Here is a 22,461-nt window from a genome sequence, read left to right as displayed (position 1 = left end):
ACACTGCACCCATCAGAACCGGGAAGTTCCTTCTCCCCTCCTCCTGCCTCCAGTCTCCCTCTGGCGCCCCCTATTGGGAGAAGTGACTGATGGCAGCTGGCAAAGAAGAATAAGATTTGCGGAGTCCAAACCCCAGCAATACAAAGCAGAGTACAGACGCTGGGTTTGAAGCTCAGACGTAATAGCATAATAACTTCTCTATTTGTTAAATGGGATAATAATGGTGCCGAACCCATAGATTTGCCTTCAGAATTGCTTGAGGTATTGTACTGAAGCATTCAGCACAGAGAATGGAACATAACCGTGATTAATAAAGGTTAAATATTTATTATTATTGTATTGGTGTTTGTTGCTTTTGTTTTAACTAAGTTATCTATCAAACATCCTTAATTTACTATAGTAGTATTAATAAAATTTGATAACACTCACCTGTTTGGAGCTATAAAATGGCATTTCAAATGTATACCTGTGATTCAGACTCATGTAACTCACAAACACTAAAGGTAGATAGCATGTTAGGAAGCAAAGTGCCTGACCTTTCAAAATCAACCATCAGATACATATACACACCACTACATATAAGATAGATAACCAACAAGGACCTACTGTATACCACTGGGAACTATAATCAATATTCGGTAATAAACTATAAGGGAACAAATCTGAAAAAGTATATATATAACTGAATCACTGTGCTGTACACCTGAAACTAACACAAAATTGTAAATCAACAGTACTTCTATTAAAAACATATATATATATATAAATAGAATCAACCATCAGGTAAATGGTTATTTCTTCATCTGTCAGAACATGGAATTCTTGACATCACAGACTTTCATTGCTAATCTACATGTACATATAACTGTTGGTCACTGATTTCCTAATTAGTGCTTTTAGACTCTTCCAATGTAAACCAATCTACCCTGTATTAGGTTTTAGGACAGAGGGAACATAACAGCAACCGTTTGGCAGACACTTGTTCCTTCTCTTGGTCTAAAGGAAGAATATTCCTTACCACCAATCAGCATGGTGCAGATGGAAAAGATCTTTTCTGCATCTGTATTAGCAGAGACATTCCCAAACCCAACGCTGGTGAGGCTGCTGAGTGTGAAGTACAGAGCGGCAATATAGGCACTTCGGATCGACGGTCCCCCCAAAGTATTGTTACCATAGTATGGAGATTCCAGTCTCTTTCCCAACTCATGAAGCCAACCTGCAATGGAAAAAAAATGAGCATTTAAGCCCCCAAAATAAAGTCTCAGTATTAGCACCTGGGCGTAATGATGAATGAACATTTAAGGATGCACGAAGTTGCTCAGGAGAAAGAAGAAAGTTAAAAGGAAGTTAAAGGCAAGGAATTAGATTCCATGGCTCTAAAAGCAAAAGCATCACTTTCATGCAACTGTTTTTTATAATACACACAGCAGAGAAATATGCATTCAAGAGTGGATTGGTGGTCAAAGATGAACAGGTTACTCTAATGCAAGAACTACCTGCAGTGACAGAACCTGGGATTTCTACTCTCGGTAACAGTGTTGTATACTTCACTAGCTGTTAAGCTTATTTCTCAATTGGAATTTTAAGAAACAAAGGGGTTGAGTAGGTATTTTTCAACCCTACATGATAATAAACAGCAACCAACACAAGAATCTAGACTTCATATAGGCAAGATGGGCTTTATTTCTTTTCTTTTTTTTTTTTTTTTTTTTTTCCGATGGGCTTTATTTCTATCCTGTACAACCTTTCCTTATTTTATTCACCTGACCTGATATCAGTTGCCTTATAGGTCTTAGCTCATGTTTTCCTCAGGAAGCCTTCTCTACAACCTCATTCTGCTGTTTGGGGGTGGTGGGGGAAAACTGCACAACTACGAGGTTCCTATAATGGAACTGGGTGCCCCCCTACAACTGTTTCACGATACTGGTGTATACGTGTGTCAAAACTTATCTAATTAAATGCTTCAAATATGTGCATTTTATTGTATGTCAATTATACTATCATAAAGCTGTAATAAAGCTATGTTAATAAAGATGGGAAATAGCAAGTATAATGTTAATAATAATACAATGAAAACACAACACAAAGACCACTTTAAAATTCTTTACTGGAAATATTTTCTCTTTAAAATTTTATATTTAAAAATTCTATGTGTGTGTGTGTGTGTTATGAAACACTATGGCAATTCAGCTCAACCCATAAGGTCCATGAGACTTTTGTTAAGGGATGTTAGTCATTGACCACTATTTCCTTAACACTTCATTTAATGGCTGCCCAAGAAGAGATGGAAAGTCATTACATTGTTTAAGTAGTAATAATGCTGTCATTATCAACTAAAGTTATAGATTATGGAACTGTGCTAGGTAATTAAAATGCAGATTTGAAACAACTGTGTTCCTTGAGATCAAACAGAAATGCTCAGGGGCAAGTACTCTGTCTTATTTATCTTGTCTCTAGAGAAGTGTTTCTCAACCATTAGCTTGCCTCTGAAATATCTAGAGAGCTTGTTAGAGACAGCCAGGTCCTATCCCTGGAGTTTCTGGTACAGCACATGGGAAGGATGGGGAGAAGGGCTGAGAATTTGCCTTTGCAATAGGTTCCCATGTGATGCTGATGCTGCAGATCTAGGGGACCAAAGTCCCTCGACTCTGCAAAGTCACCTTCTAGAACAATAGTTCTCAATGCTGACTACAGCTGGGAAAGCATTTTAAAAATACACTGTCCAAGTGCCACCTCCATGTAGTGAATCAAAATTTCTGGTTCCGAGTTCAGGTACTGGTATTTTTAAAAAGTTCTCCAGTGGAATCTGATGTGAAGATAGAACTTAGAACCATTATTCCAGAACTTAGCAAAGTCCCTAACAATAGTAGAGTTTAATAAATATTATTTCTAAAAATGAAAGAATTAATGAACATATAAATTGTTCTTGCCCTCTGCAATAATATGACAACACTGATGCAATATAGCAACACATGAGCATTTATAAATTTGTACTAGATTTCTGCACAAAGTATAATGAATGTATTTTTTGATGATAGAGAATAATAATAAAGTGAAAATTACACATTATGAAAGCTGACACCATTAGTAAGCTATGACCATTTATTCTGTCTGGAAAGGCTTCGTGAAGGAATAAACTACACATTCAAACATAGATTTAAATCTGGACTCTTCCATTAAATCTGGACTCTTCCTTCCATCTGTGGGAATCACTAACTTCTTTGAGCTTCATTTTCTCATTTGTAAAAACAGGGATACTATCTAACTTGTACAGTTGCAGTGGAATTAAATGAGATGCCACATGAAGAAATGCCAACCCCTGTTAGTGGCAAATATTATATTAGTATATAATATCTCTTTTCTCTCTCTTTCTCATGTTACTTAAATTGGAACAGAGAAAGTACAAAATTCAGAAAGTAAGAGAAAATATGAGATCAGGAGTGAGTCATAATGGAAAAGGAAGATGGTGACTAAGTGTACTCAGTAGAACCCAGGGATGTCATCTGATAGAACTGAGCATTTCTTAACTAATAGAAATGACAGGGAGGAAATCTAGGTGACAGTAGTTCTTAAAAGTGGGGGAGTTATACACCCATTTGTGAACGTGAAGAAAGACATGCTCTTTTTCCCAGGACAAAGCACACAAGGAGACACACACACAATTTTGTGTACATTTTCAGGTGGTTCATGGCCTTTTCCTACAGGCCAGGTCCAAGGGCCCAGATTAAAGAGTTCTGCTCTAGAATTTTAAGTGAAGGGAAGGAGGAAGTGATAAAGCGTGATTTGGTAAAACCTGGTTTAATCCTGTATGGAAAAAGATTTAGACATAAAGACAGCTTATCCAAGATTAATTAAAGAGATATCACAAAAGCAAAACACATGTGCATTTAAAAAATATTACTGGTGTATTTATATGCACCCTAGGGGGAGAGTCAAGACAAGTAAAATCAGGAAGCAGAGATGACATCTGAATATATCATTGCACTCAGGATGCTTATTTCTGCAGAAGAGTGCTCTTACAGGCATTTGACCCAAGCGTTGTCAAGTACGGCCAACCACAAGATGTTGAATGGCTGGTGGGTTGGCTATTTCTCAACTGCCTTCCAAGCAGTGCTGTGAAAGGGATGTCATGTTTCTGCTCAAAAATGAAGTGATTAGAGGGGTTTGCCCCTTTGTTCCATGTTGGTCATTCCCACTAATTTTTGGGAAGTCTGAGCAGCTGAAAAATGTCATTTTGCCCAGAGAGTAAATATTGCATGACTAATGTTTTTATTTGATGCACAGAGGAATGAGAAAAACAACACCACACACAATAGAGCCACTGTATCCTCTCAGCTGAATCAGCTATACAATCAGGTCATGAATAAAAAACTGGACCCATCTACTGATCTTGAATTGAATTAAAGTGTGCCTTTGCTTACAGAAGCTCAAGTTTTCTCATTAGAAAAATAAAACCAAACAAACACAGCCAAAACCTTTGATTAAATTCCTTAATTGGAACAAAAGTGAAGCATTTAAAAATTCTCCGAACCAAATCAGTTTTCATAGAATTTTATTTTCTTAATAAAATAGGATAAAATTTTGTGATAGGTCATAAGGATTATATTAGATTATACTCTCACTCAATTCCTGTTCATTTACATATGTGTGAAACTGTCTCCGAAGCGATTTAGGGAGCAAAACACAGACAAACAGCAGACCTACTTTTGTTGATATATCTTTTCTGTCTAGCCAACTGTTCTGTCTATTTTCAGAAGCATCTTGTTTTTTAAGAAGGGTTGTTACTAAACTGTGTTGCAGCTATTGGAGCACAAGCAATAATGATGATAAAAAAAACTTGGTAACACGGAAAGGAGGTAACACCCACAAATCCGGGGATGGGCTCTGGGGGCTAAATAAAACTTCTTCACAGAACAGCTCGTCCGAAATGAGAGCACATGTTCCACTGTAACAAGACAGCATGTCACTGTACTGTACAGAAGAAGCAATTTAACCAATTTGGAAGCCAATCTTTTTTTAATCTAGAGAAACTCATCTCTAAAGGGATGTCCTAGAACAGTCTGTCTGTTTTTGCTCAATTTTTTTCCCCTAAATTTTGAAGGAAAAAGCATACACAAAATGAAGTAGAATCTAAATATACTGGATACACTGCCATCTGATAAAAACAAAAGATATCATAAAATAATCCTGTCATCACCAAAATAGATTAGATGAATAAAACAGAGGAGATTTGTGAAATAAATATCAATTTCAAAGATAGAATGACTCTTAATGACCATGCCCAGAAGAGCCTATAATTAAGCATGATAATTCAATCCATGTACTTTTCATTGCATACTTAACCAGTATTTTGCTTAATTACATACTTTTAACTCTAAACAGGAGTTTCTTTTTATTTTAATCTAGGTTTCATACAGTAATACACTTACTTTTATGGTGCATATGTTTACATTCACAGTTTGTACAGGTGTGACCTGCTTTATACAATAGATGTGTTCCTGAAAAGTTTAGTTGATATTAGTATTTGGTAAATTAACAGATATTTTAGCTTTAATGAACGGAATAGAAGCATGTTATTTAAGGAAAGCCTATGGGAGGGTGTGGCCAAGATGGCAGAATAGAAAGATCCTGAGGTCACTTCCTTACACGGGCACGCCAAAATGACAAATACTTACAGAGCAACTTTGATGCAAAAGTGCAGAAGACTAGAAGAAAAGATCTTCTATAACTAAAGATGTAAAGAAGGAACCACAATGAGATGGGTAGGAGGGGTGGAGATGGGGCATAGTCAAGACCCATACCCACAGATGGGTGACCCACAAACGGGAGGATAATTACAATTTCAGAGGTTCTCCCCAAGGAGTGAAGGGTCAGAGTCCCACTTCAGGCTCCCCAGCCTGGGGATCCTGCACTGGGAAGATGAGCACCCAGAACATTTGGCTTTGAAGGACAGTGGGGCTTACTTTCAGGAAAGCCAGAGGGCTGTGGGAAATAGAGACTCCACTCTTAAAGGGCACACACAAATTCTCACACATTCCGGAACCCAGTGCAGAAGTAGTCATTTGAAAGGAGTCTGGGTCAGACTCACCTGCTGATCTTGGAACTCACCCTGGGGTCAAAGACGCTGGAGGCAGACATTCTGGGGAACTCGTTCTACCACAAGGACACTGTTGCTGGCAAAGCACCACTTTGGAATCCTCCCTCTAGCTTATTAGTGTTGGGACCCAGCCCCAACCACCAGCCTGTCAACACCGGTACTGGGACACCTCAGGCCAAGCAACTAGCCTGGCGGGGACACAGTCTCACCTACCAGCAGGCTGGCTGCCTTAAGACCCCTTGATCCTGCAACCACTCTGGGACCTGGCCCCACCCACCAGTAGCCAGCAACCTCCACAAAAGGCAAACAACCAGACTGAGGGCCAGCCACACCTACCAGACCACCCACAGTAGTGAGCCTGCCAGAAGAAAAAGGACTCACACAACCCATACAGGGGCACCCCAAGAGCATATAGCTCTGGTGACCAGAGGGGAATGTGCTGCTGGTATCCATAGGACATTTCCTGCCAAAGGCCACCTCCCCAAGGCCAGGAAAAGTAACCAACCTACCAAATACATAGAAATAAAAACAGCAAATTAGGCAAAATGAGACAAAAGAGGAATACGTTCCAAATGAAGGAACAAGATAAAACATCAGAAGAACTAAGTGAGACAAGGAGTCTACCTGATGAAGAGTTGAAGGTAATAATTATTAAGATGTTCAAAGAACGTGGGAGAAGATTGGATGAACAGAGTGAGAAGTTAGAAGTTTATAATAAAGAGTTAGAAAATATAAAGAAGAACCAAACAGATGAAGAATATCATAATTGAAAGAAAAAATACACTAGAAGGAATCAATAGTAGATTAAATGATACAGAGGAATGGATCAGAAAGCTGGAAGACAGAGTAGTGGAAATCACTGAAACAGAAGAGAAAATAAGAAAAAAAAAATGAAAAGAAAGAGGACAGTTTAAGAGACATCTGGGGCAACATCAAGCACACTAACATTTGCATTGTAGGGGTCCCAGAAGGAAAAGAGAGAGAGAAAAAGGCAGAAAACATACTTGCAGTCATAATAGCTGAAAACTACCCTAACCTGGGAAAGGAAATCCAGTTCCAGGAAGAATACAGAGTCCCAAACAGGACCAACCCAAAGAGGACCACACCATAGCACACTGCAATTAAAATGGCAAAAATTAAACATAAAGAGTGAATATTAAAAGCAGCAAATAAGAAGCAACTGTTACATACAAGGGAACTCCCATAATGCAATCAGCTGACTTTTCAGCAGAAACTGCAGGCTAGAAAGGTGTGGCATGCTACATTTAAAGTGATGAAAGGGAAAAATCCACAACCAAAAATACTCTACCCCACAAGCGTTCATTCAGATTTGATGGCGAGATAAAGAGTTTTATGACAAACAAAAGCTAAAGGAGTTCAGCACCACCAAACCAGCTTTACAAGAAATATTAAAAGGACCTCTCTAAGAAAAAAAGAAAAGGCCAAAACTAGAAATATGAAAATTATGAGGAAAATCTCACTGGTAAAGGCAAATATAAAATAAAGGTAAAAAAAATCAACCATGCATGAAGCTAGTAGGAAGGTTAAAAACAAAGGTACTAAAAGTCATCTATATCTACAGTAAGTAGCAAAGGATACACAAAACAAAAAGATACAAAATATGATGTCAAAAATTATAAACATGGAGGTGGGGAGTAAATGTAGGGTTGTCAAAATGCTTTTAAATTAAGAGATCATTATTACTAAAATAATCATGTATATACACAGGTTGTTACATATGAACTTTATGGTAACCACAAGCCAAAAATCTATAATAGATACATTCACAAAAAAGAGAAAGTAATCCAAATATAACACAAGATACAGTCATCAAATCACAAGGAAAGAGAGCAAAAGAAGAAGCAAGGAACAAAAAAGAGCTACAAAAACAACTGCAAACAATTAACAAAATGACAACAAGAACGTAAATATCAACAATTATTTTATATGTGAATGGACTAAATCTTCAAATCACAGGACATAGAGTGGCTGAATGGATACAAAACAAGACCCATGTATATGCTGTCTACAAGAGACTCATTTCAGATCTAAAGACACACACAGACTGAAAGTGAGAGGATGGAAAAAGGTATTCCTTGCAAATGGAAATGAAAAGAAACCCAGGGTAGCAATATTTATATCAGACACAATAGACTTTAAAACAAAGACTGTAGCAAGAGACAAAGAAGGACATTGCATAATGATCAAGGGCTCAATGCAAGAAGACATAACAATTATAAACATATATGTATCCAACATCAAAGCACCTAAATAAATAACGCAAATATTAACAGACTTAAAAGGAGAAATTGACAGTAATACACTAATAGTAGGGGACTTTAACACCCAACTTACATCGAAGGAGAGATCATCCAGAAAGAAAATCAATAAGAAAACATTGGCCTTAAATGACACATTAGACCAGATGCAATTAATATGTATATACAGAATATTCTACCCTAAATTACCAGAATACACATTCCTTTCAAGTACACATAGACCATTCTCCAGGATAGATTGCATGCTAGGCCACAAAACAAGTCTCAGTAAACTTAGGAAAACTGAAATCATATCAAGCACCTTTTCTAACCAAAATGTTATGAGACTAGAAATTAACTACAAGAAAAAAAAATGCAAAAGACTTAAGCACGTGGAAGCTAAACAATATACTACTACACAATCAATGGATTACTACAGATCAAATCAGAAAAAAAAAAACACCTGGAGACAAATGAAAATGAAAACACAACTATCCAAAATCTGTGGGATGCAGCAAAAGCAGTTCTAAGAGGGAAGTTTATAGTGATACAAGCTCACCTCAGGAAGCAAGAAAAATCTCAGATAAGCAATCTAGCCTTACAATGAAAGGAACTAAAAAACAAACAAACAAACAACAGAACCCAAAGTTAGTATTAATAGAAGGAAAGAAATCATAAAGATTAGAGCAGAAATGAATGAAATAGAGATGAAGAAAACAACAGAAAAGATCAATGAAAATAAGAGCTGGTCTTTGAAAAGATAAACAAAATTGATAAACCTTTAGCCAGACTTATCAAGAAAAAAAGAGAGGGTCAAATCAATAAAATCAGAAATGAAAAAGGAGAAGTTACAACCGACACCACAGAAATATAAAAGATCATAAGAGATTACTATGAACAATTATACACTAATAAAATGGACAACTTAGAAGAAATGGACAAATTCCTAGAAATGTACACTCTCCCAAGACTGAACCAGGAAGAAATAAAAAATATGAACAAACTACCAGTAATGAATCAGTAATTTTAAAACTCCCAACAAACTAAATTCCAGATGTCTTTACATGTGAATTCTACCAAACATTTAGAGAAGAGTTTACATCTATCCTTCTCAAATGATTCCAAAAAACTTCAGAAGAAACACTTCTGAGCTCATTCTGTAAGGCAAGCATTACATTGATAACAAAATCAGACAAAGATATTGCAAAAAAAAGAAAATTACCAGCCAATATCACTGATAACATAGATGCAAAATTCCTCAACAAAATATTAGCAAACAGAATTCACCAATGTATCAGAGGATCATACCCGATGATCAACTGGGATTTACCCAGGGATGCAAGGATGGTTCAATATCTGCAAATCAACCAATGTGATACATCGCATTAACAAACTGAAGAATAAAAATCATATGATCATCTCAATAGATGCAGAAAAAGCTTTTGACAAAATTCAACAACGATTTATGATGAAAACCCTCAACAGAGTGAGTTTAGAGGGAAAGTACCTCTACATAATTAAGGCCATATATGATAAGTCCACAGCTAACCTCATACTCAATGGTGAAAATTTGAAAGCATTTCTTCTAAGATCAAGAACAAGACAAGATGCCCACTCTTGACACTTTTATTCAACATAATATTGGAAGTCCTAGCCACAGCAATCAGACAAGAAAAAGAAATAAAAAGAATCCAAATTGGAAAGGAAGAAGTAAAACTCACTGCTTGCAGATGACATGATACTATATATAGAAAGCCCTTAAAGACACCACCAAAAAGCTATTAGAAATAATAAATGAATTCAGTAAAGTTGCAGGATACAAAATTAATATACAGAAATCTGTTGCATTTCTAAACATTAACAACAAACTATCAGAAAGAGAAATTAATAAAGCAATACCATTTACAATTGAATCAAAAAGAATAAAATACCTAGGCATAAATCTAACTAAGGAGGTAAAAGACCTGTGCTCAGAAAACTATAAAACCCTGATTAAAGAAATTAAGGATGATTCAAACAGACGAAAGATATACCATGTTCATGGATTGGAAGAATTAATATTGTTAAAATAACTATATTACCCAAGGCAATCTACAGATTGAATACAATCTCTATCAAGATACCAATGGCATTTTTTACAGAACTAGAATAATTCTAAAATTTATATGGAAACACAAAAGACCCCGAATAGCCAAAACAACTTTGAGGAAAAAAAAAAAGTTGGAGGTATCATGCTCCCTGATTTCAAACTATATGTCAAAGCTACAATAATCAAAACAGTATGGTACTGGCACACAAATACACATATAGATCAATGGAACTAAATAGACAGCCCAGAAAATGAACCCACACTTATGTGGACATTTATTCTATTCCAAAGGGGGCAAGAATATATAGTGGGGAAAAAAGAGCCTCTTCAATAAATAGTGTTGGGAAAACTGGATGGCTACATTCAAAAGAATCAAACTGGACTACTCTGTCACACCATGCACAAAAATAAATTCAAAATTGATTAAATATAAGACCTGAAACCACAAATCTCCTAGAAGAAAATATAGTCAGTAAGCTCTTTGACCTCGGTCTTAGTAATATTTTTTTTGGCTATATCTCTTCAGGCAAGGGAAACAAAACCAAAAATAAACAAATGGGACTACATCAAACTAAAAAGTTTTTGCACAGTGAAGGAAACTATCAACAAAATGAAAAGGCCATTTACTGAATGGGAGAAGATATTTGTAAATGATATTTTCAAGAAGAGGTTAATATCCAAAATATACAAAGAACAAATACAGCTCAACATCAAAAAAAAAGATCAGATTAAAAAATGGGCATAGGATATGAACAGCTCCAAAGAAGACATACAGATGGCCAACAGGCACAGGAAAAGATGCTCAACATCATTAATCATCAGGGAAATGCAAATCAAAACTACAATGAGACATCACCTCACACCTGTCAGAATGTCTATCATCAAAAAGGAAAGAAACAAGAAGTGTTGGTGAGGATGTGGAGAAAAGGGAAACCTCATGCACTTTTGGTGGGAATACAAATGGAAAACAGCATGGAGGTTCCTCAAAAAATTAAAAACAGAACTACTAAATGTTTCAGCAATTCCACTCCTGGGTTTTTATCCAAAGAAAACAAAAACTCTAAAACTATATATGCATCTCTGTTTATTGCAGCATTATTTACAATAGCCAAGATATGGAAGCATCTTAAGTGCCCATTAATAGGTGAGGGGATAAAGAATATGTGGCACACACACACGCACACACACACACACACACGATGGAATGTTAGCCATAAAAAATGAAATCTTGCCACATATGACAACATGAATGGACTTAGAGTATATTATACTAAGTGAAATAAGTCAGTCAGAGAAAGACAAATACTATATGATTTCACTTACATATGGAATCTAAAAATCAAAACAAATTAACAAACATAACAGAAACAGAGTTATATATGGAGAGAACAGGTGGTTGCCAGAGGGAAGCAGGGTGGGGGGAAGAAAGAAATATATGAGGGAGATTAAGAGGTACAAACTTCCCATTGCAAAATAAATGTCACAGGTATGAAATGTACAGTGTGGGGAATATAGTCAATAACTGTGTAACACCTTTGTACGGTGACATACTGTAACTAGACTTATTGTAGAGGTCATTTTGAAATGCATAGAAATATTGAATAACTATGTTGTGTAACAGGAACTAACATAGGTCAATTATATTTCAAAAACAAACAAACAAGCTCACAGGAAAAGAGATCAGATTGTGGTTACCAGGGGTGGAGGGTGGTGGGTGGAATTGGATAAAGGCAGTGAAAAGGCACAAACTTCCAGTTATAAGACAAATAAGTACTAGGGATTTAATGCACAACATGATTAATATAATTGACACTGCTGTATGTTATATATGAGAATTGTTAAGAGAGTAAATACAAGTGTTCTCATCACAAGGAAATTTTTTTTTCTATTTCTTTAATTTCATATCTATTTGAGATGATGAATGTTCATTCACTAAAGTTACTGTGATAATCATTTCATGATGTATGAAAGTCAAATCATCATGCTATATACCCTAAACTTGGACAGTGCTGTATGTTAATTACATCTCAATAAAACTGGAAGAAAAAAGGAAAGCCTATAGTGAATCTCTTTAGTGTTATAAAACACTTCAGTAATATGAAAAACCATCCAGTAGAACATGAGCTTATGAAATCAGATTTATATGTGTGTGTAAAGATGAGTTTATATGGATAGAGAAAAGAGAGAAAGGATTAGCACATGCATCATAACATCTATAATTCAAAATGGCGTTTTACTTAATTTGGTATGAATGAATCCTGTTGTAATGGGGTTTAGCTAGAAACAAGAATGGAGCCCATGTTAGGGGTTTCCTTTTATTAAGCTGACACAGAGTTAATACTTTATTGAGTGCTTCTATCTTATTTATATGCACTAACCCTATAGAATAGGTACAATTATCATCCATCGTTTGATTCATTATTTCTTTAATCATTACAACAACTTAGAAATTATTATCCCCATTTTTAAAGATGAGAAAACTAAGGCTCAGAGAGATTAAATGACGTGTTCAAGATGGCAGAGTCAGGATTTTAATCCAGATCTGTATGCTTTGACAGCCCAGGTTCTATGTCCACTGTGCCATAGTGTTTCACATGCTATATGTACAGACCCAAGGGCACTGGTGTTGCAGCATGGCTGAATGCCTTTACAAGCAAGTTGCCATTTACATTATGCTATATATATATACATGGTGGAGAAAGAAGCCGTCTTAGCTAAGGCTCTCTGGAAGCAGAGAAGCCTTTAAGTGTAAGTAATTTAAGTGTTGGGTCCAGTACTATAAATATCCTTAGGAGATAATAAGGAAGGGACACAGAGAAAGGAAGCAGCCAATGAAGCATGCCTAATCCAGAAAGCTACCACTACCGGCAACTGGCACTTAATCCTACTGGAAACCGCTGGGACCAGTATAGAACACACCCTTGTTAGAGCAGGGGAAGATTTGCACCATCTCTCAGCCGTCGTTGATTGGGGACTGCTCATAGGGAGCATTAATTCCCCACAGTGCCATGCCCGCTATCAGAGGAGCCTTCCACAGCTCAGGACAATGCCTCAGGCAAATCGATCAGACCCTAAGGATGAGACTCAGACAGACTTAGGGGACATGGTGGGGTACCAACAACATTCGCAACAGCAGCCAACCTCAACTCAAGGCCAAGTATAATATTTGACTAGGCATTTTCTTTCATATAGCATCATTTTCACCCAACTCTCACGATAACTCTGCTTTTTTTTTTAAACTGATGGAGCCCCAACAGAGAATTTGAGGAATTTCCTCTTTTTTTTTAGGAACTGTTAGAACTGAGAGGTAAATCCCTCACTCTCTAACTTAAACATCCATGTCTTCCTGCTATATGACACTGCTTATAAAGAGGTAATCATTTAAAATTATCATTTAATTGTGCTTATTGAAACCATTACTATATAAGTTTGCGTTTCCAGTGCCCACTTCTGCTTAGAGGGGGGAAATGTGTCCCAAAATAAATAAAAAATAAATCATCTCAGAGAAAATAGAAGATTTATCCAAACATAATTCACAATGTAGACATGGAATAACGTGGTATTTAGACCCTGAATATTATTGGGCTGGCTAAAAAGTTCGTTCGGGCTTTTCTGGACCATCTTATGGGAAAACCCCAGTGACCTTTTTGGTCAACCCAATACTTTAAAAGTGATCAAGAAGTTCCTAATGTAAATTCCAAGCATAGAAAATACTCTAGTTAACATTTGCTTCCCCTCACCCCATAACTCTGATAACCTACTTAATCTTCTTGGACATCATTAGGGTGAGAGGTGGAAGATCACTGTGATTCTTGTGAGTGATAAGGCAGCAAGTGGCTGGCTGGGAGAGGCAAAGCAGAGGGAGAAAATGATGGCTATGGGTCACAACGTGAGAACTTCTTTGACCTCTTCGGTCTTCTTGGCAAGGGGCTGAAATGTGGGACTGCTCAGTTGCACAGGTGATTGACAAATATCAGGAGAAATGTCAGAAGTCTGAGTGTGTCTGTGTGTTTATGTGTGTGTATGGGGAGTGTGTGGCAATTGAGACCCAACACAATTGTGAGGTACTGTATTTGCTGCTATAGATACTCAAAAAGAGTTGTTCACCCCAAACAAAATATCAAAGAAAAGCTTGAGATTTCATCTCCATTGTCTCAAAATATCTACACCTACAGCATTGATAACATCATTGATAAGAAACATACTGGTCTCCATTCTTCAAGGTTCATCCAGTGCCTGCCACCATATTTTTTTGTTTTGTTGTTTGGTTTAAAGAACATTTTTTACTTTGGGATAATTTTAGCTTAACACAAAAGTTGCAAAGAATACAGAGAACCTGTGTACACTCTTCACCCAGTTTCACCTATTGTTAATATCTTACATAACAGTGGTACACAATTTGTCAAAATTATGAAATTAACATTGTACATTACTACTAACTAGACTATGGACTGTCTACATTTTAACTGAAGAAACAGAGTCAAGGAGAAGTTCAGAGACTTAGCTTCCAAAACTCACTCTCAACCTTCCACCTTGTCCCCATTTTAGAGGATGTGACTGAGGACAAGACTAGAGGGGCACAGGCTGTAGTGGTATTTGATACTGATTCATTGATTCCACTAAGGAGGAGGTCCCAATTTGAAGAGGAACTTCATTCCTTGGAGTTCCCACGAATCGCACACTTTGGTTCTCACAAACTAAGAGGAGACTTACATTTCTGAAGTGGTACAATCTACCTTTGAGGCAAAAGTCTGAAACAAAAAGAATTAATCACAGAATAGTAGAGACTGGACTTTGAGTCAGGAAATGAGAGTCCTAATCTTGGTCTTGCCTCTAATTAACTACATGTATGATCCTTTATGCATCAGTTAGCCTTTCTGGTATTCCATTTTTCAACTTGTGTATGAAGTGACTGGATTGAGTAATCTCTAGGTTCTTTTTCAGGTCTAAGATTTTATGAAATAAGATCCTGTAATGTTTTTTCACAAATGGGTGAATTTTTTTTAAAGCAAAATGTTTCTGTAATAACCCATGATTTTGTGAATTTCTCTTTTATTTGTTTTTAATTATTTGAATGATGACCCATCAGCAAATATTGATGGGATAAGGATGGAAGTTTTTCACATTTTGATGCATGTATCATTTCTGCTCTATTTCCACTGCTGAACAATTCTTCAGAGCAAGAAATGTTAGATGCGATTAGTACTGTCAAGAAAAAAATGTACCATTTGTGCTAAAACCAGTCCAGAGTTGGCCAATTCTCTGAAGTCTACTTACATTTGAAGTTTCTATTATAGAAACTTCCTAAATATTGATAACCAAGATATAGCATTTCACTTAAGCAATGATTAATTGAAATATTATACACTATTGCAAACTGCAAAAATAAGCTGTCATCACATGCATCAAAAAACCAAAACCAAAACCAAACAAAAACACCTTAGAAAGAATGAAAAATGTGAAACAATCCAAAACGACAGTTGAGCAGCTACTGTAGAGTTTTCTGATCAATCCTAAGACGAGGCAGAACAAACCATCTGATTCCAGCCAACTGGGGCACTTCCAAATGTCTCTCAAATTTAGAGCTAAAAATAAAGGAAATTCAAACATAGATTGGGCTCATGGCTGTTAGCAGAACATAAATGATAAACTATTTGCACTTAACCATCCTACATAAAATGCTCATACAACTCACAATGCTTTCAGATCTGTGCCTCTGTGTGGGCATTTTTTCCTGAGTAATTGCCCTGGTGTTTCTCATGGATTAATGAGTTTGTGGGACATATATTCATGCCTGAACTCAGTGTATCATGTACAACTTGTCACTAAGAAAGTTCTAATCCAAAGCACTCATCACTTGCACCTACATCAGGACAAAAACCTGTTTCAGGAAGGTAATTTAGGATAAAGGTAATTGAATCTAGCCAAATTATTTTATTTTATTTTTATTATCTGCCCCCAATTTCCTTCTTGTTCTCTCTTTTGTCTCAAAGGTTCAGAGTTGGTGCAAACCTAGGGAAGAAAAATGAATTGACATATCCACGTCCACAGACCATTTCTCAGTTGTTTTTAGTACTTGCCTGACAGTCATTTAAGTTAGAAACATAGGGTTTTGGCATCTACTGAAGAGGAATCTCAAATTTCTCTGGCTTGAAGAACTTCAAATTAAAATTCTGATTACATTTCTTCCAAATACATTAGAGGGAGATACATTTTCTAACATCTCAATTATAAAAGTAACTCTAAGATAAATTAGACCACATAATATGCTGGAATGTTTTACTCAAATAGCCCATTAAAGAGTCCTCTGGATTTTATTTATCTTTACTTGGTATTGAAACCGTTCTGAAGGCATGTTCCTCAAGTTTCTAGGAAACGTCCGAGTCTCAAAATGAAACACCAACTTTGAGGTGTCAGCCTTTGTTCTTCTTTAAAAGAGCTGATTCTGAGTCATATATCTAGCAATGCATTTAAAAACATGTAACTAACTTTGTTTGATGGCTTGATGGGGCGTGAAGCACAATAAGTAGTGGCAGTTTGTGTGACCATTCCAAAATAAGTTTTTAGTCAGTGGGTGGCTGAGTGATTGGACTTGAAATAAACAGGGCAATGGGGTTATGTCAGAAATCGAAAGGGTGGCATGGGAATTTTTAAAAATGAGAAGTAGATAGAGTACAGAGAGGCAACACATAGAGGAGCCAGAAACACAGAAAGAACACAGAAAAGAAGCATGACTACAGAGAAGAGTGTCAGCCCAGGCAGTGCAGGAAAGCTTGAAAACCCAGAAGGCAAGCAAAGCAGCATCCAGAAGTGCGTAGGAAACTTGTCTTGGAATTATATTGCCTGACCTTGTCATATCTTAGTTCTGTCACTTAATCATTGTGTAAAGTTGGGTAAGAGTCTTATCCTCTTTGTGCCTTAGTTTCTTCCTTTCTAAGATGGAGAACGGGGCAGTAACTTACCTCACAAGCTGTTGTGAGGTTAACTAACCCAATTCACATCAAGTGCCTAGCAGAGCACAGCATAACACAGAGCAAGCTTCGATTAAAAAGCTATTGTTTCAAAGGAATGAAGGTTTTCTGTCTTACTGAAAATAACGGAGACCTTTAAAATCCTTCATTATTGAAAACGTGTAAAATATGAATCCAGAATCCTATTTCCATAAGTGGAAAATAATGAATACAATAGTAGATATAAAGGACACAATCACATCCTTCTTGGATATCAAGGCTCTTGCATCATTCATAATTACAAATGCTACTTTCCATGATGAGATACGATACTGAAGATATGAAATGGGTAGGATATGGGCTCGTATTTCAGAATATTTCCTGGCTTCCAATTGCTTTGCTGTTACCTGACTGATTATGGTAAAAATAGTGGTAAGTTGTAATATTTTTATTTGTGCACCTGTGGTTGGAGACCACACATTGATCACCCAATGTGCTGAATACATTCAGTGTGCTGAATACATATATTTAATATATAATATTTATATATTAAAACATAAATATGCTTTAATATTTATATATTCTTTAATTTAATCCTGTATTGTATAATTTAATTTCTTACAACTCTAACAGCTAAGTATTATTATATGAAACGTTGATATGAAAATATTGGTACTAAAATAGGTTAAAGTAAAACATGACCAAGAGCGGACATCTGTTAAGGAGAAGGGCTAGGTTTTGAATCGGGGTTTATCTGAGTTGAAAGTCTTTATCCTTTTTAATATGCCATACTCCCTCCGGATCCTTCTTGTTGGTCAAGGTTTTGGTATTAATGTACTCCTGATTGACTTCATCTCTTTCACAGAAAAGGCTGCCCCAGTGGATTTTTCTCTGTAATTGCTCTTCCCTTCCACCTGCAAATGGAAATTTTCCATATTGTCTTCCTCTTACAGTCACCTTCATCCAGCACATGTGCTCTCGGAGACCTGGCATTATTTTTATTTGGAGCATGGAAATTTTGTGATGTTCTTCACAACCCCCCACCCCCAGAAGCCCTAGCTATTATTCCAAAGCTGGCTGGCGGGAATGGATGAGTTCATGGTCTGCGTATGCAAAGGCTTGGGTAATAAAAGAGCTTTTTGGAACCACAAACTGAACTCTAAGCAACTTCCCAATGCTTCATTTTCCAGGAATAGAACTCTTTGGTTACCCTCTTGCGGACTTTGCAAGAGACTTTATATAGGTCAGACCTACGCTGTGGAGAAATTAAAGACCACACAGCTTTAGTTTTTCTTACGAGAACCCATTTTCTTATGTAATTTCTTGGACCTGATTGAAAATATTGGATAAACTAAGCATCTTGAATTACGCTTTAACCATTCCACTTAACTGGTGCTTGACATTTACTTTCACCTACAGACACCAACCCTCTATTTACAAATCCAACATCTGACAACCATCATGCCTTTGTAATGGTTTTGAAACAATGGAAACAAGAGCAAAAGATGGTTTAGTCTCCAGCCCTGCACACAAAACTGATTTAACTCACATTGTAACCGAAGTACAGTGTACAGTTTGTTTATCTATTTGCCTGTCTTGCCCTAACACTTTGGGAAAAAATGTGTTTGTACGTTCATTGGGTACATAGCAGAGGTGATAAGCACAGCCATGATGAGCACAGGGAAGTCCAAGAGCATCTTGGGGAAAAGTGGCTGGAAGCAGCATCAGCTTAACCTGGCAGGGCAGAGGGAGTGGCCACAGGGCCTTTCAGGAGGCAGCTAAGCACTCAGGGCCCTGGTGAGCCCAGGCCTTGGTGGAGGCCAGGATTTGGCTCCTAGTTCCAACAAGACCTGAGGATCCAAAGAACACATGATTTATCCTGTAGTAACAGCCCTGGCTCTAAGCTGGGTGCTGAGTCCAATCTGCCTCCCTGCTTCTCCACCCATCAGCCCTATTTCTACTCTCTTCTTCCATAATATGCAAGAACTGTTCAGAAATACAGTTGTCAATGCCTCAGATCCAACTCCACCCACTCTATGAGGTCATCATTTTCAAGGTCACATGACACAACTTGCTGTGCATGATTTCCGTTTTCTGAACATCCTGCAGATTGTCAAAGTCTATCTTTGACGTTCTGTCTCAGAATTAAACACAGTCAATTTTGGGGGGTCAGCATGATAACACTTCCTGATTTCTGAATGCTCTGTTCCCAGCCAGGTCGACATTCAGATCAGTTCCCTTTGCTTTAACCTCCACCACTCCTGAAGAGAGGCTTTTCTTGAACCAGGAGACTAAAAATATTACCTTCATTGCTTCTACCTGCCCCATAGTCTCTAAATAGCTTCTAATTAGTTAATTAACTAATTCACTCAATTAGCAAATAGTTAGTGACCACATATAATGCTTGAGATGCTGTGTATTATATAAAGATAAGGGAGATTAGGTCTTCATTACGGGGCAGTCTATTGGGGAAACTCTAATACAAGTATAAGGTGGACCAAACTAAGTGCTCCTTGCTAGAGCAATCAGAAAGGGTTTAAAGGAGGGGAGGAGTATTTAAGTTGTACTGTAAGAATGAGTAAGATTTGGAATAACAGAGGTGGAGTAACGTACATCTTGGGAAGCTGAACGCACATGAATAAAGACACTAGGCCAGGATAATATAATGTATGGGGAAAGGGAAATCATGCAATTTGGCTAAAGTGAAAGGTGTGGGATGGAAAGTCACGTAAAGTATGTCTAACCTACACGTTTCCAAACTTAAATATTTTCCTTTTCTTTCAAGGTATCAAAAATCAACCACCACAAGAAAAGTTGGGTTTAAACTGCTATATCAAGACTCATATTCGATGAGCCTTGATACTTCCTGGCAAGAATGTTAAACCTTTGAATAAATTAACAGGAAAAATTGTCAAATCATTCTCCCTCTATGTGTGTGTGTGCGCACACGCACATGTGTTTGTGTAACAGAGAAATCACAAATAATGGGGGGGGGTGGATTTAGTTTAATTCTTCATAGAGTCAAGGGGAATTTGTTCAACTTTGTTTTGAGAATCTCATAATGCAAAAAGATAATGCCCATTTTTAATTTTAGAAATAATTTGTAAAGAAATGATAAACAAATCGTACTGAGGCTTTGAGAAACTGCTGAAGAAACCTTTTGGGATTCATCTGAGGGTCATTCAGTCTGGCTACAAAGTCCAATAGATGTAGAAGCATGACAGATACTTTTCAGTCTTCTGAGAGGCTCATAGTGAAGATTTCAGTTTGATGACATTGAACTCTTATGCTGGTATCTAGATAATTATTTGTAATCATTATGAATCATCATCACTATGACGCAACTTATAAACATCTTAAAGGATCTTTCAGGATATTCCAAATTGTCTCACCTGCAGTGATTTCATTTAGGGGTATTTTTATCTTGTCTCACTTTTCAGTAATCCAAGTAATCAATTTTTCATTTCCATTGCTGAAACAGATCAATTCCTTAGCTCTCTGCTCCTTTATCCCCTCACTGGCTTACCGCACTTTAACCACATTGATTATCTGCTGTAGCTCCCGCTAGACTGGCATCTTTGGGAGAGTAGGGATTATGGTCTCTCTTATACACCTGATTCCTAAGCCTAACTTGGAATTCAAGGTGTGGCACCTAATATGTACTCAGTACCTGTTTGTTAAGTGATAAAGCATATCTTTCTAAATCATAGAGACCACAGAATAGATACTCTTGTCATGTATATAAAACAGGCTTTGGGTTTGCAGAACGGCTTGGACTGCAGCCCCATCATTACTTAATAATGTGACTTCAGGTGAGCTAGCCTTCTAAGTCCCATCTTCCTCAACTAAAAAATGGAAATAAAAATGTCTCCTTGTCTGTTGTGATGACTGAAGAAGATAATTTTGCAAAACATCTGGCACGGTGCCTGGAGTGTGATTACCTGCTTAAAATGTTGGTTCCTTTTTACTACTTCTGTAGTCTATCACTTTTTCACAAATAGCTATATTACTCAAAAATAAGTTAGCTTTCTAAATTCGAAGATGAGTTGACAACTAATTTTCATCATCTGTCATGGATATAACTAAAAATGGACATATGCCAGTGGGGAAATTTGAGCATTCAAATAAAGTGATCCATAAATGTAGACAGAGAATAAAATATATTGAATATCTCAAAGGCTTCATTATCACTTAGCAAAACCATTTGTTTCCTGATTGATTCCACTGCAGTGTCGACTAATTTGAAGGAGGACATTTTGACCCAGTGTTTTGATTGCAATGACCTTTGACCCCCATCCTCATCTAGATACCATGATTTGTTTTATCTCATGCTCTTTGCTCCTTGTTCAGAGAAATAAAAACAAATTTTAATTACTTTATCCAATAAATAAATATGATTACTACAATTGAGACAAATACAGTTGACAATGTTTAAAACAGAGCAAGTTGAAACTGGTTACTTTCCAAAACAAAACAAAACAAAACAAAAATGACCTGATTGAAAATAAACGTTCCTTAGGAAAACTGAATACAGCAAACACTGATTGGGGGAAAATTAGACATAGTAGAAATAATGAATAAAGAACAAAATTTCCAATAGCTAAAACTGTACAGAGTCAAATTTGTTATTCTTCAAAAAATGATTGAAAAATAAAATCTTCTTGAAAAAAATTAGTTCTCAATTTAAAACTTAAATTGAGAAGATTGGACTTGATAGAAATGTCACAAAAGAAAACTCATCTTATCTGATGTGGAATTTTTAAAAAATGATTGATGAATTAAATCTTTGATGTAAAGTTTATGTATAAAAGAACTCGATAAAAATAATTCCAATACAATAAAAAGAAAATGGAAGAAAATTGTTTAACCCTGCTGTATAGGTATTTGATTAAAAAATTAAATTAGTATGATGAAGTTCTAGCAAGTTCATCTAGCCCTCTAGATGAGAAATCAGAAATGATGCTATCATTCTAATGATAACGTCTGTATTCACTATACAATGGAAATGTCCTTAGGGGTCAAGAGAGTGAGCACAGAACATTCACAGGATTAACATAGGATGTTCAA

At 36.6% G+C, this 22,461-nt stretch overlaps 1 protein-coding gene across 1 annotated transcript in view; it reads right to left on the bottom strand.

Annotated features, from left to right (window-relative positions):
- KCNH8 (potassium voltage-gated channel subfamily H member 8) overlaps window positions 1–22,461 on the bottom strand; it is a 398,046-nt gene that overhangs the window by 83,681 nt on the left and 291,904 nt on the right. The window contains exon 8 of the mRNA XM_061193703.1: window positions 1,019–1,216. Within this exon, the coding sequence (XP_061049686.1) occupies window positions 1,019–1,216 (198 nt within the window). The remainder of the gene's footprint in view (window positions 1–1,018; window positions 1,217–22,461) is intronic.

This window comes from Eubalaena glacialis, chromosome 6 (assembly GCF_028564815.1).
Source record: "Eubalaena glacialis isolate mEubGla1 chromosome 6, mEubGla1.1.hap2.+ XY, whole genome shotgun sequence".
Taxonomy (NCBI): domain Eukaryota; kingdom Metazoa; phylum Chordata; class Mammalia; order Artiodactyla; family Balaenidae; genus Eubalaena; species Eubalaena glacialis.
The sequence above is the reverse complement of the archived record's forward strand: the minus strand, read 5'-3'. Positions and strand labels throughout refer to the sequence as shown.